A 20,336-nucleotide genomic window follows, 5' to 3' on the forward strand; every position below is an offset into this window, starting at 1 on the left:
TAATATATATATATATATATATATATATATATATATATATATATATATATATATATATATATATATATAGTAGAATCAAAAGAACCAAGGTGATATCTGTGATGATTTTAAGTATGTTAATTTTTCAAAGCCACATATATCAGAGTAACTAGAGAAACAACGCAATAATTTCCTGTCTGTATCGTGTACTATTTGTCGTGACTGGCATAATTTCTGTCGTTCGTTAATTTTTTTTAGATTATTATTTATTAACCTGCAATAATGTCCCTTTGTAAATAGAAATATTTTATTTTTCATGGCAAACCATTATAACTCTGTCAGAGGGACGAAAATATTTTAACACAATTATTATTTAGAATTATTTTCCTCTTAGGTAGGTAATGACATCATTTCATTTTCACACATCACGCGAAGAGAGAGAGAGAGAGAGAGAGAGAGAGAGAGAGAGAGAGAGAGAGAGAGAGAGAGAGAAGAAGAGAGAGAGAGGAGGAGAGAGAGAAGAAGAGAGAGAGAGAGAGAGAGAGAGAGAGAGAGAGAGAGAGACTCTACTATGGCAAAAATTCCATTATGTTACTCTTCTCTGTTAGTACAGAATACATAGTGCGTGTGTTTGAGAGAGAGACTTTATCTGAGTAAAAATTTCCTTTCATGTTACCCTTAACATTTGGAATATAATGTGTGTGTGCGTGTGTGTGTGTGTGTGTGTGTGAGAGAGAGAGAGAGAGAGAGAGAGAGAGAGCCAGCCAGACTGACAGACGTACACCCACGAGAACACATTATAAGAGCTATAATGTGTCTTTAGCGACACTTGCCGGAGACACTGGAACGGCACTGATTTGGGGGACTGTCTTGACCATAAATCTGCTAAGTAAACTGTCGAAGTCTTCGGGCGGAAATTCGCATGATCGCCTTTTGGAGAATGAACGGGTTACGTGCTAACGATGCACAAACAAATACATGATAGAAAAAAGTTAGTTTAAAGGAACCAGACCACAGGAAATTTGGGCTGACAAGTTTTTCCTGTAGATTTGTATCTCAAAGGAAAGAGGAAAGTTGGAGCTCGTCAGAGTTTAAGAAGTTGGACAGCTAGATGGGTAGACACCAAAGAGGCCGAATAGAAAGTAAGAGGTAGAACGCAATGCTGCTGTAGGTTTCAGGGTTAATCTGTGACATCCTTTCTTTAGCTTCCGTTTTTCTTAACTCTCCACATTTTTATCAACAAGCTTTCTTAGGTAAACGCCCGCCTTAATCCATTTTAAAATATCTGGGTCTCTTTGAGATGTGGTCAGGGTCTCTCCTCTGTGAAAGTGAAGTGTGGATGTTTAATGGAAATGAAAGTAAAAAGTTGAAGCTGTCTGGGTGAACGGTGTACGTATGAAGAACTGAAGTAGAAAAGTAGAATTGGTAGAATGATGGCGTAGGTAAAAGAATGGATCAGTGTTTTGAGATGGCAATGGGGAGAAGAAAAACGGACAGTGGATTTTGTGAAAAGAGTTCATGATAATGGAGTGTCAGGAGGAAGGAAGCGAGAAGGGCCTAGAAAGAACTCTATTTCATCTAGGTATTAGAAAGTTATGGCCTTTAATATCCATTGTAAGCAGGTTTGTAAGGGGCGTTCAGTGAACTTCTATATATTCGTATGAAGTGGCTACTATTATAGTAGCTTTTTGCACAAGTGGTTCATTCATGATTGAGACGGTAAAGTACGCTTGCGGAAGTGACCGTTATGTTGAAAGAACTTCCTGTCGCAAATAAATAAATAAATAAATAAATAAATAAAAAATAAAAATAGTTTTTATGGTTTTGCATGATTTTGTTTAAGCGTGTTTAGTCACTCCATTTTTGGATTGTACTGGAATTTTCTTTAAAACCACGGATTTAAAAAAAGATGCCGAAGATAGATACAAATAAAAGAATATCTCCCTTAGCAAGTCATATCTTCGGGTAATACTGTATTAAGAGCTTCAAGGTTAATGTCACAAGTATATTGCCGTTATTGAAATAGGTGAAAATGACGCGAGGAAGCCATTGCGCTGAATTACTGGCAATTTTATATTGATGGCCCATTAACAGCTAATTGCCTTTGATTTCTATAATGGATCTGAAGCTCGAAGAACCTTTTAATCCAAAAGGGCAAAAAAAGAATAGTTGAGTTCGTCTCTGCTTCTTCCTTTTCTCTCCAAAATCACGAATTAAACGCTGACTAAGTCTCCTTTGAGGCCTTTTATTGACCCAGTGACCTTGGCACTATGAATCGAGAAGGATTGTTTCACACTTTTTTATGAAGTATCCAGATAGTAATTTCATTTAAGTTTTGGGGGAAAATAGTTTCGACATAAACTAGACCCAGAAGAACTGCATAATAAAAGTAGTAATATCGGGCATAGTTGATTAAGCTTTTCTAATTAATATTGCTGCTTAAAAATGCATATATTTATCTGTTTTTTACTTTTCTCAATTCTAATTTATGTTTTGGTGTCCTCGTCTTCATTTGTAGTTTTTTTTACATATAATTATGAACATTCCGCTCTGAAAATTGTTATTTGCAACTTGGTGCCGTTATATTCTTGCTCATTTGGAATACTAATAATTATAATAGGTCACTTATGAACTGTAAGAATTCCATGTGAGAATGTTTTCAAAGAAACAAAGTGTTCAGGTTCTGTGCTGAGTGGTATTATATAAAGACAAATATTTCAAGTTCATTTTTCATCCATGCAGGCATTAGGTTACTACAGATTTTAAGTGCCTCATTGGCGTGGTTGGTATGGTGTTTACGTCCCACCTCGGTGGTCGCGGGTTCGATTCTCTGCCATTCCATTGAGGAGTGAGAGATGTGTATTTCTGGTGATAGAAGTTCACTCACGACGTGGTTCGGAAGTCACGTAAAGCCGTTGGTCCCGTTGCTGAATAACCACTGGTTCCATGCAACGTAAAAACACCATACAAACAAACAAACTACAGATTTTATCTGCCGTTACAAGAAGTATAGTACATGTATTTCTTTAAGAGCCAAGGCCATTTTGACGGGCAGCCTTATGCTGTTTTCTTGCCCAAGCCCGATAAAAGCAAAAAAATAAAAAATAAAATAAATAGTAATAAATAAATGAATTAATTAATAAATAAAATGAAAAAGGAAAGAATCTAAATGAATGGATACTAGAAGAGTGATGGGAGACGGAAGCCCGACGAGAATTTCAAAGTTTAGCGGTAATAACAATTAGATTAATGTATATATACTTTTTATTTGCCTTCGGAAGGGAACTCTCTTTTAGCTTTCAGTTTCAAATTGCCTTAAGGGCAAACTGTAATAGGAAAGAAATTTTAAGTTAAAAGATAAAATTAGTTAGAAGGGAAATAATCCAGAGCTTTAAATTGCCGTTTTGCCAGTCGGTTATTACTTGAAAGTCAGTTCACATCCTAAAATATGAGTTCAGATATATCTAACCTTTCGCATCCATACTAAATACATTTTCATTTGCTGAATATTACAGGTATTAGAATGTAAATTCTAATACCTGTACGTTAACTTTTTTTCCGTTGGTTGTTTATTTCATTGTTGTTTGTTTCTCCTACACTGGTCTGCTGTTGAATCATAAGCCATCTAGGATTACTCAAACCGTCTCAGTAATTCAGTAACACTACTCTTATATTGCATTCACTTAGCACTTTGTGATGAATCGTTTTCATGATTGGGTTGAAGCAGAACTAGTAAAAGTTGTATTTTTTGAATGAAAATTGTGTTTTACTTACGGTTGTGTCATTTTCTTGCTTTGAGCTCTTTCGCTGACGAACTTAGTCCCATGTTCTAGTTTTTATATATAAATATTTATTTATTTTTTCATCTAAATATTTCATCTCACAGAAATTATATAATGTAAAAATATGTTAAAAAATGACACCTAGCTGACATCAGTAGCGCGATTTGAAAATATATGAATACGTAATGAGTTTCTGTAAGTTTGAAATTTGGTGATAATTAATCACAGAAATAACCTCCAAGACATCTATAAAAGGGTAAAACGTCGCCATATTTAATTTGATCTCTAAATTTTATAGACTGGTGCAAAGTATCAGGATTTTAGGATATGAATTGTCTTCTCAATATTAACCGGTTCACGAACATATTTTAAACAGTATTTGCCAGGTCTGGATTGTTTGCTTCCAGCTGCCTTTGATGTTTTCGACAAAAAAATTTCTTTCTATTTGCGTTCAGTCCTGTAGAACATTTGAATCTGAAAGAGAGGAGGGACTCTTCCCCTCCGAAAGCTAATAGAAGAGTCTCCATCATTTCAAGTTTTATCTGAATATATTTATATAGATATACGAGTATATATAACACTCACATATATAAATATGTAGTTATATATATATATATATATATATATATGTAATATATATAATATATATATACATATATCTACATACGTACACATTATATGTATATCTATATACATAAATGGAAGTGTGTGTCTGTGTATGTTCCGGCTTAAGACTGGAATGCCGCGAGCAATTTCAACCAAACTTGGTATACATATGATTTACTATCTGGAAAAGATTACTGTTGGGGTAAGTCATCACCAGCATGAAAGGGATTACCAAAGTGGGTGGCGGTTGGAAACCTATGAAATGGGGCTGGTTCTTCCTGTAGACTTAGTCGCTAAACAAACTCTATGGGTTTATCATACCTCGTTTCGGTATACATATGACTAATTGTCTGGAAAAGAATACTGGTGGGGGTAAGACATCACTGGCACCAAAGGGGGTGGGGAAGGGGAGGTATGGCATGTAAAAATATCCGAAAACAACGGATATTATTGTCTAATCCTTAGTTTTCAAGGTAGCTGAGATGAATAGTGACACTCCCGATGACCTTTAAGTCCAAGTTCAGCCCCGATAGGAACTGGGGGTTGATAGGGGGTGAAATACAAAATGTAAAAAATACTAGGGCAATGTAATTGAAGCAACTATTTTAACAGGAAGGAGAGAGAGAGAGAGAGAGAGAGAGAGAGAGAGAGACGATGGAGAGAGAGAGGAGAGAGTTAGGGAGGAAGAGGAGAGAGTTCAACGGTTGTCAGTCAGTGTTTTCCTGTGTGTGTGTGTGTGTGTGTGTGTGTGTGTGCACGTGCGTGCGAGCGTGTCAGAAACGAATCGGTAACTGTAGCGTGCATGCCGAGAGTCACTAATTGATTCTCCGTCACGTTTTTCTCTCCCACGTAAATACGCTCAAGCTGCGGACTAGTTGGGCCAAGGAAGTGTGTATATCTGTAATTGCTTTGCTGGTAAAAAAAAAACCAGCAACGTTTTAATTTTTCGGTCGATTGATTTATTGGTTAAATCGTTTCGGCGCCGTGAGGGAGACACTGAGCTGCATAGGAAGTCATTGGGATGAAATGACTGGAAACTTTTCCTTTACGTAAAGTTCGTCTCAGCTTTGGGAACAATTGATTGCATATAGCCTCTTCCAGTCATTAATAAATTCAAATACCTGATATTTTTAAAGATTTAATTTTCCAGTTCCTCTGTAAAATAATGTATATATGTGTTAAATAGAGAGAAAGTGACTTATGGGGCTTTAAGAACATTTTAGGTTTCCCTTTTCTATAGCATCAGCTGTATTATTAACACAAATATGAAGATTTAACGCAGAGGCAAAAGTAGGTAGGTGAACTATAAAGAATAAGAAAAGATTCCATCCAAGAAAACATTAAAATAAACACAGTTCACCGTAATTGGCGGTACAGGAAATCTCTTAAATTCCTAGCGTTTTCCAAGTATGTAAAGTCCCATCTGAACGACCCCTTCTTTCTTATGATAGAATTATTGTTTATTTATTTAAATAATAGGATTGGCTTCTGCGGCGCTAAGTTATGACAGTGATTTCATCATTATCGGATGTGATGAAAGAATTCACACACACATACATATACGTATATATATAAATGTATATTGTATATAAATATATATATATATATAATATATATATAGATATTAAATATATATATATATATATACATTGTATCAATATATCTAGATATATATGTACGTATGTATGTATGTATGCATAATATATATATATATATATATATATATACTATATATATATATATATATATGTATATCTATATGTTTATATGTATGTTTGTATGTATGTAATGCTCATATGCAATTTATAAGTATCAGGCACCTTAGTCTCTGCTTGGGACAGGGTGGAACTAAAGACCTGGCGGAAATGGATGTCAGTTGTTCCTCTCATTGGTGCAGTGAGTCTGATAATGACTGAAACCATTTATACATCCACACACACAGGCTTTATATATACATATAAACACACCACCTATATATGTATATATAGATATGATTATTTTATTTTTTAATATATATCCACAACACACAACACTACACACATATATATATATATAATACATATATATATATATATAATATATATATATATATACGTAGATGTATATATATATATATATATATATATATGTATATATATATATATATATATATATATATAGTATATATATCTATAGATATCATATTATCTATATATATATATATATATATAATAATAAAGATATATATATATATATTGTATTATATATAGAATAATAAAATATATATATATATATATTATAATATATATATAATATATATATTCTTATATTCTTATATTGAACTATCTTTGTGAAGTAGATTATGCAGATTATTACTAATAAAAAACCTAATATGACTGGTAAATACGTCTCTGAAACTTCCCTGGTTTACTCATTCAACATCTGCTTCCCTCTAAATTCCATACAATCAGTTGTTTGAACTTGTGTTTGCTTTCCTTATTAGGACGAATAATGTTCCGAAATGTTTGGTTTCGGCTTATTTCTGGGTATCGATCATTTCAGTGTCTGCGGGTAAGGCCCGCAATAGTTTTGGTAAGAGGCCATAATGTCAAGAGTCAGCAAGATAAAAAAAAACACCAAGAATCACCATCCTTATCCATTTCAAAATATTATCAATTATGTCCCATTAGCCAAAACTACACAAAATATAATTGAAATCAGTCGATCATTGAATTGTCGGTACAGTATTAGTGAAAATCAAACTAGAAAAGACAAAAGGAGCCTGAATCATACTCTTCCTACATGCTCAGTTTTTTCCTAAGTGGGATTTATGTACAGTAAAAAATAATGATCTTTCATTAAAGCAAATAGCTTGCTGAAAGAATATTAGTGAAACTGAGGATCGTTAAGCTTACTTTTTATGTATGCAATGAATTTGTATCAGATTCGTAATTTGCAACCCATGATAGCATCTGAAGGCGCTTTACATTGGTTTGAGAGTAATTGCTCGATTTGAATTTCTCACAAACACTAATGTAGATATGACTACATATGAGCATTACATTTTATATCACACACACACACACATATATATAATATATATATATATATATATATATATATATATATATATATATATATATATATGTGTGTGTGTGTGTGTGTGTGTGTGTGTGTGTGCGTGCGTGTGTAATGGAGAATTACCTCGGTCCAACTGTAGCTTTGGAATGAAAAATACTATGAATCAAGATCGAAGTGTAATTGAATGATATCCCAGGTCAACAAAGTCCCTCTTCAATGACTACTCAAGCACTTGTTTGAAATATGATTTTAATTGTCGTGTCATTACGCTTCTAATTTACGTTTTTGTTTGAGGTTTCCCATTGACCTCTGATTCCGAATGGCCTTTTCCCTGACCGTTTCTGTTTGGTAACTTAAAGCACGATCACAGCGTGTTCAGTTTCTTTCTTTTAATTTAGGGACCATTGGGATTGGGACCCAAGTGCCTTTATGTTGCCCAGACACGGAGAAAATGGAAGAAAAAGGTAGGATAATAGAGTGGTGCTTAACAACCGCCCCCCCCCCCCCCCCCCTCTATCACCCTCGGGAGAAATAGTGAGATCTGTCTTTTGGAGGATGAATGTTTCGCTTGAATGGACCAAAGTCTTGAAGTCCACACTAATTTCATTGTGTGTGTGTGTGTATGTTCTTTTTTTCCCAACTCCTTGGTATCATTTATGAGCAAGCTTTATGGAAGATACCGCGCTGGCATAAGGCCTGCTTAATACACGCCAATCACCAACCGCTCACTCCACTTCTGTGGCCGCTCACATAAGACCTTATGAAGCCGGTTGCAAATTTAATAAGTTTTTCATTGTAAGGGCGTTAATACTACCCATACCCCTTCCCTTTTGCCATAACATAAAGCTGGCATAAATGTGTAAACTCTTACGGTAGAGGTTGCTGTTTACAAATAACGATTTCCACGCAGGTCCGAGCATTCTTCGGGTGACAAATATTAACGTCTCTCTCTTAGCACTTCTGTTTGCATGTTATACTGCAATGATATTGCGTGCTATTAGTCATTCCAGTGTGAAAGGATGCTTATCAACCACGCTGACAGGTTCGCTTTGGGAAAACGCCAGTAATTGTTGGTTATAGCCGCTGATTTCAGTGGGTCTCAATGGGATCCTGAATACCAATAGAGTGAGGGTGCTTGGCAAATTCTCATCGATTTTATTTTTATTTTATTTTCTTTTATTTTTTTTATTATCGAACTTAATAAACTTCAGTGATATATGAAAGGGTCGAGACGGCAAGTCCAAAACTAAGGGACCTTACATACAGTTACGAAACTCTTATAAAGGTACTTTCATGTACATGAGGTTCCGGGGTGACCTTATAAAGGTACTTTCATGTACATGAGGTTCCGGGGTGACAGCCTGTCCCTAGGGTTGTCGGTTACAATTCTAACCGTGGTTTACCTTCCGTAGACTTCATGCTACGCAAAGGAAAATTACAAGGATACAGCTGTCTCGTGCAGCATGTACTATCAGTTAGACCCTAAGATCTTACTGTGATCCAAAGATATTTCCTAGATGAATAAGACTGAAACTAAAGGAAAGAAAATATAGTAAAGTGTCTTAAATACCAATAATGAAAAGTTTAGAATTTTATCCTTGAAACTAAAGGAAAGAAAATATAAAATGTCTTAAAATCCAGTAAGGAAAAGCTTATAATTTTATCCTGTATAGTTAAAAAGGATAAAGAAGATTTTTTTCTCAGTGATATTTATCAGATTGTGGACCATCTCAACAAGAAAACGATATTTCTGGTCTGAACTTGAGCTTTCACGAACTCTAAAGAAGATCAGTACTTTTCACTTTAATTGTTTCCATATGAAATACCAGACGTGTCCAAATGTAAGCCAATATATTACAGTGCCACGAGACTGTAGAACAGCGTTACAGAAATATTCAGTGAGACGCTACATGCCACGTGAAACTTAGTATACCTTACAGCTGTAACCTGGATTCTTAGCTTCAATCGCAGACGGTGTAATTAGCTTAAGTGAAAGGAATTGTTACTCAAACCTTGTAAGGATCTGCTGCGTCCGGTTATGGGTCACTATGAGGCCCTTTCCCATCTAAAAATAAATACCGATATTGAAGCATGCAACAGATCTGTTATGGGTCTGAAGTGAGCAGCACTTGGTTACAATTAAAAATTTTTATCAGTACGTTTAACGATTAAAAAAAATGCATTACCCAGTAGGACAGGTAACTCGGTGCCCTCTACTAGCCCAGACCTGACGAAAAGTGGAAACAGAATATGACAGAAAAAGAGCTAGGCATAGCCCAGAAGGAAGACCAATGTTCCTGCCTTTTCAAATGATGAGGAATATGAGAAACAATTTCTGCTCAAAGTGCTTCAGCAAAGCTCTAGGGCCAACTGAAGTTTCTGCTTCAAAGGTTGGCTAGAAAGAGTGACATAAAAGTATGACGTCACACAATCTAAATACGTACTTTACTTTAATCTCTAAACTGATTTATGATTAATAACAGCATCAGAAAATACTGATCAATATTCTGTTACCACTTCTACTTGTATAACTACGGCTCCTTTCGTTTCTACTGCTGCAACTTCTGACGATGACAGTGATAAATAATAATACCAGTAATTATTATTTTTCTTATCATTATTATACGAACTCCGAATGCCATAAGACGTCTATGTACGCAAATAAAGTGATTGTCTGTGAGTTATTGGTCACGCAAAGGAGCATCCAGTCACGTCAGTTCGGTTTTATATATACATTACGTCACGAACCTTGTGTAACCGGAATAACCAGACCCGAACCCATACGGACGGTTATTTTAGTTACGCAATGATAAAGGTAATCAGAACTCGACTACTTAAACTACTGCCACTACTGTCTCTTCTACAGCTACTGCGCTAAATGATACTGCTGCTGTTAGCAAGACTGCTGATGCTTTTAATCACATAATAATCAATTATCGATAAACATCCCGAGATTCATAACCGTGTTCTGACATTGCACGTTTTCAGTATATCGCTTTCCGATGTTCAATAATAATAATATTATTATGTGGTACTAGTAGTAGTGTTTGTACCTGTAATAATTTGATTATTTAATTGCAGTATCGCACGCGAGAAGCCTTATATCATTTAGAGCCAAATACATAAAAATAAAGTAAATAAAAAAGATATTCTACAGATATTAGAACAGTTTGTTTGCAAATCATGTATTTAACATTTCCCCGTCTAACTGAACTTTTAAAAAAGTTCAGTTTAAATCCGCAATCAGTTACTTATTTTAGCTGAATTCGGTGTAACTTGCATCAAATGTACAACCATGGCGGAAAGATTGAAGCTGTTCTTTGTTCAAATTCGTGTTTGTGCACCTCAGCCCTAACGGACATGCAAGACGTCAATATTTATACATAGAGGAAAAAAGTATTAGTTATCGGTGCAAAGTTTTTTGGTACTTACTTAAAGGCGCAACAGAACTTCTTGTGAGACTACGATTTCACGCCTTTTTGTCTTGAGGTTGGACTATCCAGTTTCGTTATCCGTAATAGTGTAAATAATCGCAGACGAAAGAAAGTGGCGCGCTGTCTTTGAACTTAAACACAGGAACCAGTACATAGTACAATGATCCCGTAGGGGGGCAATGCCATCAGTGTACCCCTTGCGGTGCATTGTAGGAATTAATTAAAGGTCTTTTCAGCGTCCCTTCGGTCCCTAGTTGCAACCTTTTTCATTCCTTTTATTATACCTCCATTCTTACTCTCTTCTATCATGCTTCCCTATGAATGACTTCATAGGTCCCAGCTCTTGTTTTTTTTTTTCCCTAAATTCTATATTCGTTCCTTCCTCCATAGTACAATGACCGTGCGAAAAATACGACGAAAATTTAACTGATTGTTTACCATTTTCTTTTTACTAATCTGATCATTCGGGATGAAATGTTGTAATATGACTTCGTTTCAAATAGTCTGCGCTTATCATCTTTGAATTCTTCGATAACTTAGCCAAGGGAAACACCAAGTACGGAAACTATTAGAGTTGCTTACTTGGGTATTTAAATGATAGCATAATTTACGCGGATATTAATAGCATAATTTTTATACGCTTTATTTAGTATGCTTTTTTGTGTTTGTTAGTTAGTCTTGGTCAAAATCTTGTAACTTAATTTTCAACCCGTTCCCTTCGTCCGATGGACTTGAAATTTTGCAAGGTTACTCAATCCCGATGACAGTACAACCGTGTATGATCAGTTAGTCAGCAGTGACCTCTAGTGACCCTACAGTAACCTCTCCTAGTATCTCAGGAACTTCGGATTTTTCACAACTTCCTTGATTCGTGCGTTAGCCACAATCATAAATCGGTTACAATTTCTGTCAAAACGACAAAAGTATAAAAAATAATAATAAAAAAAATTGAACACCCTTTTATTAAATTGCACTAAAAAGTGAAAAATAAATTTTTGAGGCAGCAAGATTTTCTCACAATTAATCATGTTTAAAAAAAAAAAATAAAATAAAAAATCATGGGCGCCAAACATGGAAGGAAATGCTACAAGAAATTAATATTATATATATATATATATATATATATATATATATATATATATATATATGCTATATATATATAGTATACGTATTATATATATATCTATATATAGATAATAAGTATATATATATATAGATATTTATATATATATATCTATATATTTCTTTTCTTGTAGCATTTCCTTCCATTTTTGGCACTCACGCTTTTATTTTATTTTTTAAACATTTTTAACCGTAATAAAATCCTGGTGAGCCTCAAACCATTGATTTTTCACTTTTTAGTACATTTTAATAAAATCGTGTCAAAATTTTAATTTTTTAAAATATAATGTTAGGGACGTGAAAGGAGAAAGATCCATCGATTCAAACACATAAAAAGCTGATGACTTAATGACTTTTGATTTCACAAAGCAGCGGCCTCCATTAGAGCATAATCGAGTGACCACCAAACATGGTCTGAAGGACGGAGAGCGAAAGTCAGATATATCGGTTATCGTCGGTTGAGGGGATCCTGACTCTCAATTAGATATACATCTGATTGTTCAGTGGCGTCCGGGAGACTCCGAGGGGAATCTTTATTTATGATTTTGAGCTGCATCCTGAAAGTGTAGCCGTCAAAGCCAAGCAAATAATTACAACTGCAAATGAAGCTCATTTGAATTCCTGAGCTGCGAGCCTGATTAAGAAAATTGAACTGGCTCTCGCTCTCCAGTTTCCGACGAATATTTGAATAAGTGATGAAGGCCGCCGCCAGCGGCGAAAGTTCGATATCCCGTGGACAGAGACTGACGGGGCGAGAAAAAAAAAAAAGCTCTTTTGCTTTCAACGTTAAACAGGAATGAAGCCTCAAAGGTCAGTAGAGGAAGCCAGGAGAACAAGTTTTATGGGAATTTACTGACAGACTAAAAGGAGCTAAAGATGAAACGATGCGCTTATCTTGGGAGAAACAGACCATTTTGCTGACCGATTCATTAAAAAGTCATGATTTTTTAATTTTTTTATTTGAAAGCAAACAAATTGAAAAATATGTTTTGGAGGTTAATAAAAACTTAAGCATAACTTGAAACCTAAACGATAAATCAGTAGTAATTCTGTCATGAAATACATTTTGAGGGAAAAAAGGATTGAAAAAACATCTAACAAATAAAAAAAAAAAAAAAAAATAAATAAATCACTGATATTTTTATTTTCATTTTTTAAAATAAAAGAATCACCAACTCTGATAAGCAGATGTTACTAATATCTGTTTAAGTTAAGCCATATTCAAATACTCAACTGAGCAACGCATTCATAATTTCATTGTTTACTCTGTTTTCCTTGTTGTGTTATCGGATAATCCAAAGTTTATTAGTGGAAAGAAACGAAATATGGACTCCTTCACTTGCGCTGGGGAATCGATTGTAAAATTTATCTCGAAATTCAGACAAATTTAAGGATAATCCACCCCATCACCACCGGTCTCTGGCTACAAAGGTTACAGAAGCATAATTGCAGATTCGCAATAATTACTGAAACACAATAGTTTCAGGTACACAGGAACGTGCTTACAGATACACAATTACAGGACAGCGATTTTGTTACCGACCAATAACACAATAAGAAACCTGCCTTTACCGTCATCGAACATAATACTCAAATCTTTATGCAAAGTCGAGATGCACATATTTCTTTTCCATTAAAAGTAGATCCGTTGAGTCGCTTCATACGAAGTCGGAATGCGTGATCAGTCACTAAATGCTTTGTAAGTTCATTATTACTATGAGATTCAGGGTCTCTGTAACACGGTTTTTTGGACTTTGCTCCTTGTCAAAGCATCGGATGTAGCTGAAAGTTGACATATGTATATTTTACAATCACACACAAATTTTGTCAGCATTATCAATAACCTAAACCCGATAGTTTTAATTTTTATAGAGTAAAAATGATCTAGCCGACGCCATGGCCAATGATTACGAGCCAAGAGTCGAAAAACATTCATTACGTAAGCAAGGTAAACACACCTTTTGACGAAATGTTGCCCCGCCCATCCATCAGATAGAAACTCCATCGGCTCTGAAACTCAAAGACTTTATGAATGGTGGAACGATACATAGATGTGGGTGGGGTATCAGTGCTAGCGTAGTAATACTACGGTAGCAGTAGTGCCGCAACAGTATAGCAGTAATATACATGAATTAAACGTTTAGGCCAACTGCTGGGATCCTTGAGGATCATTTAGCACTTCTTACAAATACTCGAGAAATTTGTTTTTATAGACAGATGTTAAATTTTCTAATCCAACAGTGCCCATGGTAGCCTTCAGTGTTATCCTGAATTATAACGAGGCGAAAGTGGGTGGAGCCTCATGAAGTCATCATTCTGACGATAATTATTGGTGAAGGTTTAAAGCCAATATACGGTACCGGATATTTTTTTTCAGTAAATAGGTAGATAGCCAATAAATAAAAATTGCTTGACATTGGATATAGCGGTTATCAAATCAAGCTTGTCTACTATGTTTTTGAAAATTACCCACTATTCCCTACATCTTGTCAATCTGATTGTGACCTATGAAGTAGACTGTAATTTCTTAGGAAACCTATTTTGGGAGTTAGACTAATAATCGAAGTGTTTTTGTATTTATTAACATATTATGTTGGTTTGTTCATTATGACAATTATCAGTGGAGAGGTTCCAGAATTCATAAAGGTGTACTGCTTTGCTTGTATTTAAATTTGTATGTCATTGTTGCCAGAGGTTTAGCCTTTTTTACGTATAGCCAATCATCCATCGAGAAGGAGGGAAGAAATGATGTCATAAGTTACGTAACGAGTGCGTTCGAAACCTTTTACATTATAAGTACAAAATTTATTCAACCTACGTAATGCAGAATACAGTCAAAATTTATGTGTAGATATAATATGTATTCTGAATAAGCGTTATATTTATGAAATGCATAGATAAAAAGTTATTGCGAAAAAACCGTGTTACAGAGGCCCTGCCCTGAATCTCATAGTAGTTGTTATTTTATAATTATTCTTGGAAGAAATTTCGAAATTCAGGCTTGTTCGTAAGGTAGGCTACGAGTGATCTGAGTTTGTCAGCGTGTTCGCTTATGCATTTGCATGTAAATACTCAAGAAAGTTCCCTCGAATCTCCGGACTGTTTGAAAAAGATACGTGCAATGTTCTTTCGGTAGAGTCTGTGCAAAATTTGCATACACAGCGTTTTTATAATGTCCTGAAGATTGGCGTGCATGTAAAACTTTATTTGGCGATAAAATATCACACTAAGAAACGTGGGAAAAAATAATTAAATATATCATCAAAAACTAAAATTGAAGCCCGAATAAATGGGAACCGTGAAGAAATCTTAGCTGGCCCAAGTTCGGAAAATAGGATATAAAAAAGAAAAGACTGCGTCCTTACCACAGAAAACACCCAAAGACCTACTTTATCAAAAGTGACACCGTTAATTCACAAACTTGACGACAGAACTATGACAAATTTTATTTAAATAATCTAACCGCACCAAGAAAATTCGAGACTTGTATAAAAAAAAAATCAACTTATTATTTAAGGAAGGATTTTTGCAGCACAAAGTTAGTTGTACACTTATGACCAGGCCCTGAGTCCAGATGAAATATTAAGGGGTTTACTGTTAATCGTTTTGCTTTGTAAAAATAAACTAATAGCCACTAAAACTTGCAACAGACTTCGCAGCTGTCTGTTAGAGCAGCAAATGTTTCACTGCGGGCCTAGAAATTAGAATCGAATGTTTTATTGATCTATTATATATATATATATATATATATATATATATATATATATATATATATATATATGTATATATATATACATATATGAAGGGTTTACCGGTATATGAAACTTTTTATAGACAGTAGGTAACTGTAAAAAAAATGAAATAAATCAGACGGAGAAGTGTAAAATGAGGACAGAGATTCCTTAACGTAATCTCATAAGTTGAATTTTTTTCAGATCCAAGTTTTGTGTTTTCCATATAATACGTTATTATTGTTAACAAACGTAGTTTCCCCACATTTCAGTGCATTCTCGCATTTATTACGGCGTCGATGACCATGGTAATTGAGTCATCAATTAACAATCATGACTAAATCAATTATATATGTTTGTCAATACTCTTCACGACAAGAAGTCAGACGCCGGGAAAAGAAATGAAGAGAAACGAAGCCTCTGGTTCTACCCGTCCGCCAGGAAAAGGGAGCAAGAGGACAACGTAGTAAGCCCCTTGTTATCAAACACCTTATCGCCCCCTAATAAGATAACTACGATGCGAAAGAAAGGCACGAAAGAAGCCATACTCCCATGTCGCCCTCCTACGAGGCAAGAGAAGGGAGCTGGCATTGAATTGAAGCCAGCAGAAAGGAAATCGAATGGTTATTAAATAATAAAAGTGCCTCTGATCGACTAGGCCGTAACGGCATAGAAGACCCACGGAATCTCGAAAACGACGTCCTCAAGCCCCAATGACAAAAGGATACGTTTATCACGTAGGCAGTCATTGGTGGAGAGGGTTAATTTACTGATTGATTTAGGGATCACTGACTGGCGCCGTAACCGCTATGGTCATCTTAGTGGTTACACACTCCAGAGGCTCTCTTGGCTCAATGTGCCTCACGTATGATCCTTATTAAAGAGTACGGCAAGTTTCATTTAATATTTTTTTTTATATGTTAAACCTTCACTTAACAATCCACTTTTATCTGGGTGTCCGACTAGCAAGGGTGTATACACTTTGTTGGCAGGGAAAAAATTATTTATTAATACAATGAAGAAGAGGGGAAACACATCCTGCTTACGGTACTTAGAATACAGTTATGGTGTTTGATGTCAAATCATATTTCTTATTTTAGTGACTAGTAGATTTCAGTTACGCCATTTATTCAAACCATGTATTATTTAAGTCGTCAGCGGCTGCAACCACTGTGATTACTGTTGTTGTGATAAAGATGGCAATTATTATTGGCATTGAATAATTTCTTGGTTTCCTCTGGAGCTCATTTCTGCTATAATAAACGGCTCACACACACACACACACATACATATATTATATATATATATATATATATATATATATATATATAGTATATATATATATATATATATGCATTTACATTTTGGTTATGGGCAAAATCATTAATTAGTTAATCGGTAATCATTTTAAGAAAAATCTTCTGCGCCGAAAATATCGACTTCCAAATATGATACAATTTCCGACTAATAGTATAATCATCAGACTGTCAGTGTGATTAAACAAGAGTTGGTTCAGGACAATGTCCACGTGAAAAGAAAAGTAAAAATATCAGATCTTTTAGAAGAAAGTTAACTGAAAGCTTAACAGAAATCAGATAAATACGAAAGTTTAAATTCCAAAAATATTTAATTGATGCTCGAAAAGCCATGACAGTTCCGATTGAAAGTGCAAACGAAATTTTGAATACCACAACGAAACAAGCTGAAAATTTATTTAAAAGATAACCGAACACTCAAGGAAAATCTGCTAAAATTCTCATAGTCACCCAAATAACTGAAAACTTAAACGAAAAAAGAGAAGAATTTAGAAAAAGCGGTAAATATGAGGCTCGGAAAAAAAGTAAAAAATAATTTGCAATGATTGAAATTTGACCTATAAAAGCAAAATAAAGCCATAACGATATATGTTCAGATGGGACTGAAAACTACAAAATAATTAGAAGATAAACCAAAATCAGTTGAGATTTCATTTGAATAACAAAGATATCTCAAAGTTAGACCTGGAAAATTAAATATGGCTGAAAATTAAACCGATATCAGATAAATTTAAACTTTCAGCGGCAAATACGACTGAATACCACAGCAATAGCAATAAATTTGTATTTAAAGTAGCAAGTTAAAAAGTAGTGGTGAAAGCGGGACCATTAATTAAGAACTCAATTGTTGCGATAGCGAATGTAACTCATAGCAACCCGACAGCGACTTTATGTGACGAATCAACTTTACATAATTCCTTAGAGTTCTCTATTTTCCTTAAGGCCTGTCCACACTAGGATGCATGTTTGCAAACAATGTTTTCTAGTTTGAACAGCCCTTTTGGATTCACCATTAGGATCCTCTGTATTCCATAGGATTCTCTATTTTCCTTAGGATCCTCTATTTTCATTAGGATCCTCCTTAACCAGAGTAAATTTATGGTGAGGAATTATGACCTTGAAATGGACAAATATAAGTGAAAAAATCATAGCACTAACAATTTGTTGATGTGACTGCATAGTAGTACTCCCTCCGGTGAGATAATGTAAATTTGGAAATATATCCTTTCTTAAGAAATGATCACATGTAGATGCATATGTATATACATATGTATTCAACACATACCTATACAACCCGTTGGTAAACATAATGCGCAAACATACTACGGTGTATGTATCTATATATAAATATATATGTATATATATATATATATATATATATATCTATATCTATATATATATATATATATATATATATATATATATATATATATATATATATATATATATATATATATATATATATATATGTATATAAGTCATATCACATTACCGTGATTCATATACATATATCGAGCTACAATGTCCTTTAATATCTAATTCGCTCTACCTCGGAATTAATATATTTTCATATATATGAAAATATATTAATTCCGAGGTAGAGCGAATTAGATATTAAAGGACATTGTAGCTCGATATATGTATATGAATCACGGTAATGTGATATGACTTATGTAAATTGCTACGTGTTGTCAAAAGCGCTACTTAACTACCGGAGTCGAGGCGGGTTGATGTTGTCTCCAAACCAACGAATACTTCAGCGCGAGAAAGTATTTGAGGTGAGAGACGACATATACCTTTAAGCCTCTCGCGGTTGGGTGGTATCGCTTCCACTGACGGTCCTGGATTTATAATGTACCTGCGTTCGCGCCCAAGTACAGGTAAATCTATTATCGAGAAAAAATTCCCCTTCGGTTAAGCATATATGAAAATATATTTCCGAGGTAGAGCGAATTAGATATTAAAGGACATTGTAGCTCGATATATATATATGTATATATATGTATATATATACAGAAATGTATATACTTACACACACATATACACCATTGAAAATTACACTGCCTTCCTTCCTTACCTGGAAGAAGCATGTATCTTGTGGGACGTCTTGAACTGCGACCTCTTCTCAACGGAGCACATATATCGAAGGCACTCCGCCCAGTAGGTTTCGACGGAGGGCGAGATGAACATGTTGAAGCAGCTTGTCCAAATGCCCGGGCGGTACCCCTGCATCGGGTTCTTCTTGGTGGAGTGATCCACCCGGGGAGTCCGCCTCTGTATCTTATTCATTTTGATGCTTGTCCTTATAACCGCAGCGTTCCGATAATCGGTACCATCGTCTATGACACTAAGCATCGCACGGAAGGCCCGTCACGTGAGAGAGGTGCTTATTTTGATCTCCTTCGAACCTTTTTTTTTTTTTTTATCAATTTTTTTTGAAGCCTGTTTTTTTTTTTTTTATTTCTAAAAGCCAACACGTGTCGTAATTTTTCTGTTTTCTATGAGATGTCTCTTGGTTTTTGTTTAGCGCTGCTTTCGTTCAATAAACTTTGTGTGTTCAATAATTTTTATTCATGAACTATTTATTACAAAGCCTGTTACTTTTTATTTTCCAAAAGCCAGCACACGTCTTGTTTTTTCTGTATTTTACGTTTTTTATCGTTCTGTTTAGCACTGCTTTCGTTCAATAAACTTTGTGCGTGCAATTATCTCTATTATTCCCTTCCACTCTTTTAATAATTTCAAATTCACCTGCTATAGTGATCACTTTCCGTATGAATATACTTTCCTGTACTCAATTAGTTCCATCTACCTTCACTGAAATTGTTACATTTTCCATCGTTATTGAATACTCTATCTCATCGAAAATGTTTGTGACGTATTCCTGGGTCCCCCTTCGCCACCCACGGTGGGTTCCCCGGACCCAGCATCTATGACGACACGATTTATGACGTAACCGATGACGTATTTTCTCCGGCGGCCCGAAAGTTCGAGCGAGGCGCCCCTCAGGTCATTTTGCACCCGGGTCATGACAGTGACTGAGACTACTAGACTGGTCATCGTCAGACCGTGACTATGAGCCCACCCACGAACACACGCACACACACGTCAGTGCCATGTCTCTCTCTCTCTCTCTCTCTCTCTCTCTCTCTCTCAGAACCCCCTTGTGTGTGTCTCTCTCCCCCTCCAAACCCCTACGTTTCTCTCTCTCTCTCTCTCTCTCTCTCTCTCTCTCTCTCTCTCTCTCTTCTACACCTTCGTGCCACTTGCTGCCCCTACACGCATGCGTGTGTAAAGACACGCGAT

General features: G+C 35.2%; 1 protein-coding gene across 1 annotated transcript in view; it reads right to left on the bottom strand.

The window, feature by feature from the left end:
* Nucleotides 1-20,048, bottom strand: part of LOC135224307 (uncharacterized) — a 63,250-nt gene extending 43,202 nt beyond the window's left edge. Inside the window, exon 1 of the mRNA XM_064263172.1 lies at nt 19,108-20,048. Coding sequence (XP_064119242.1) covers nt 19,108-19,385 — 278 coding nt within the window. The 5' untranslated portion in view covers nt 19,386-20,048. The remainder of the gene's footprint in view (nt 1-19,107) is intronic.
* Nucleotides 20,049-20,336: the final 288 nt, after the last annotated feature.

Source organism: Macrobrachium nipponense, chromosome 12 (genome assembly GCF_015104395.2).
Source record: "Macrobrachium nipponense isolate FS-2020 chromosome 12, ASM1510439v2, whole genome shotgun sequence".
Classification (NCBI taxonomy): Eukaryota; Metazoa; Arthropoda; class Malacostraca; order Decapoda; family Palaemonidae; genus Macrobrachium; species Macrobrachium nipponense.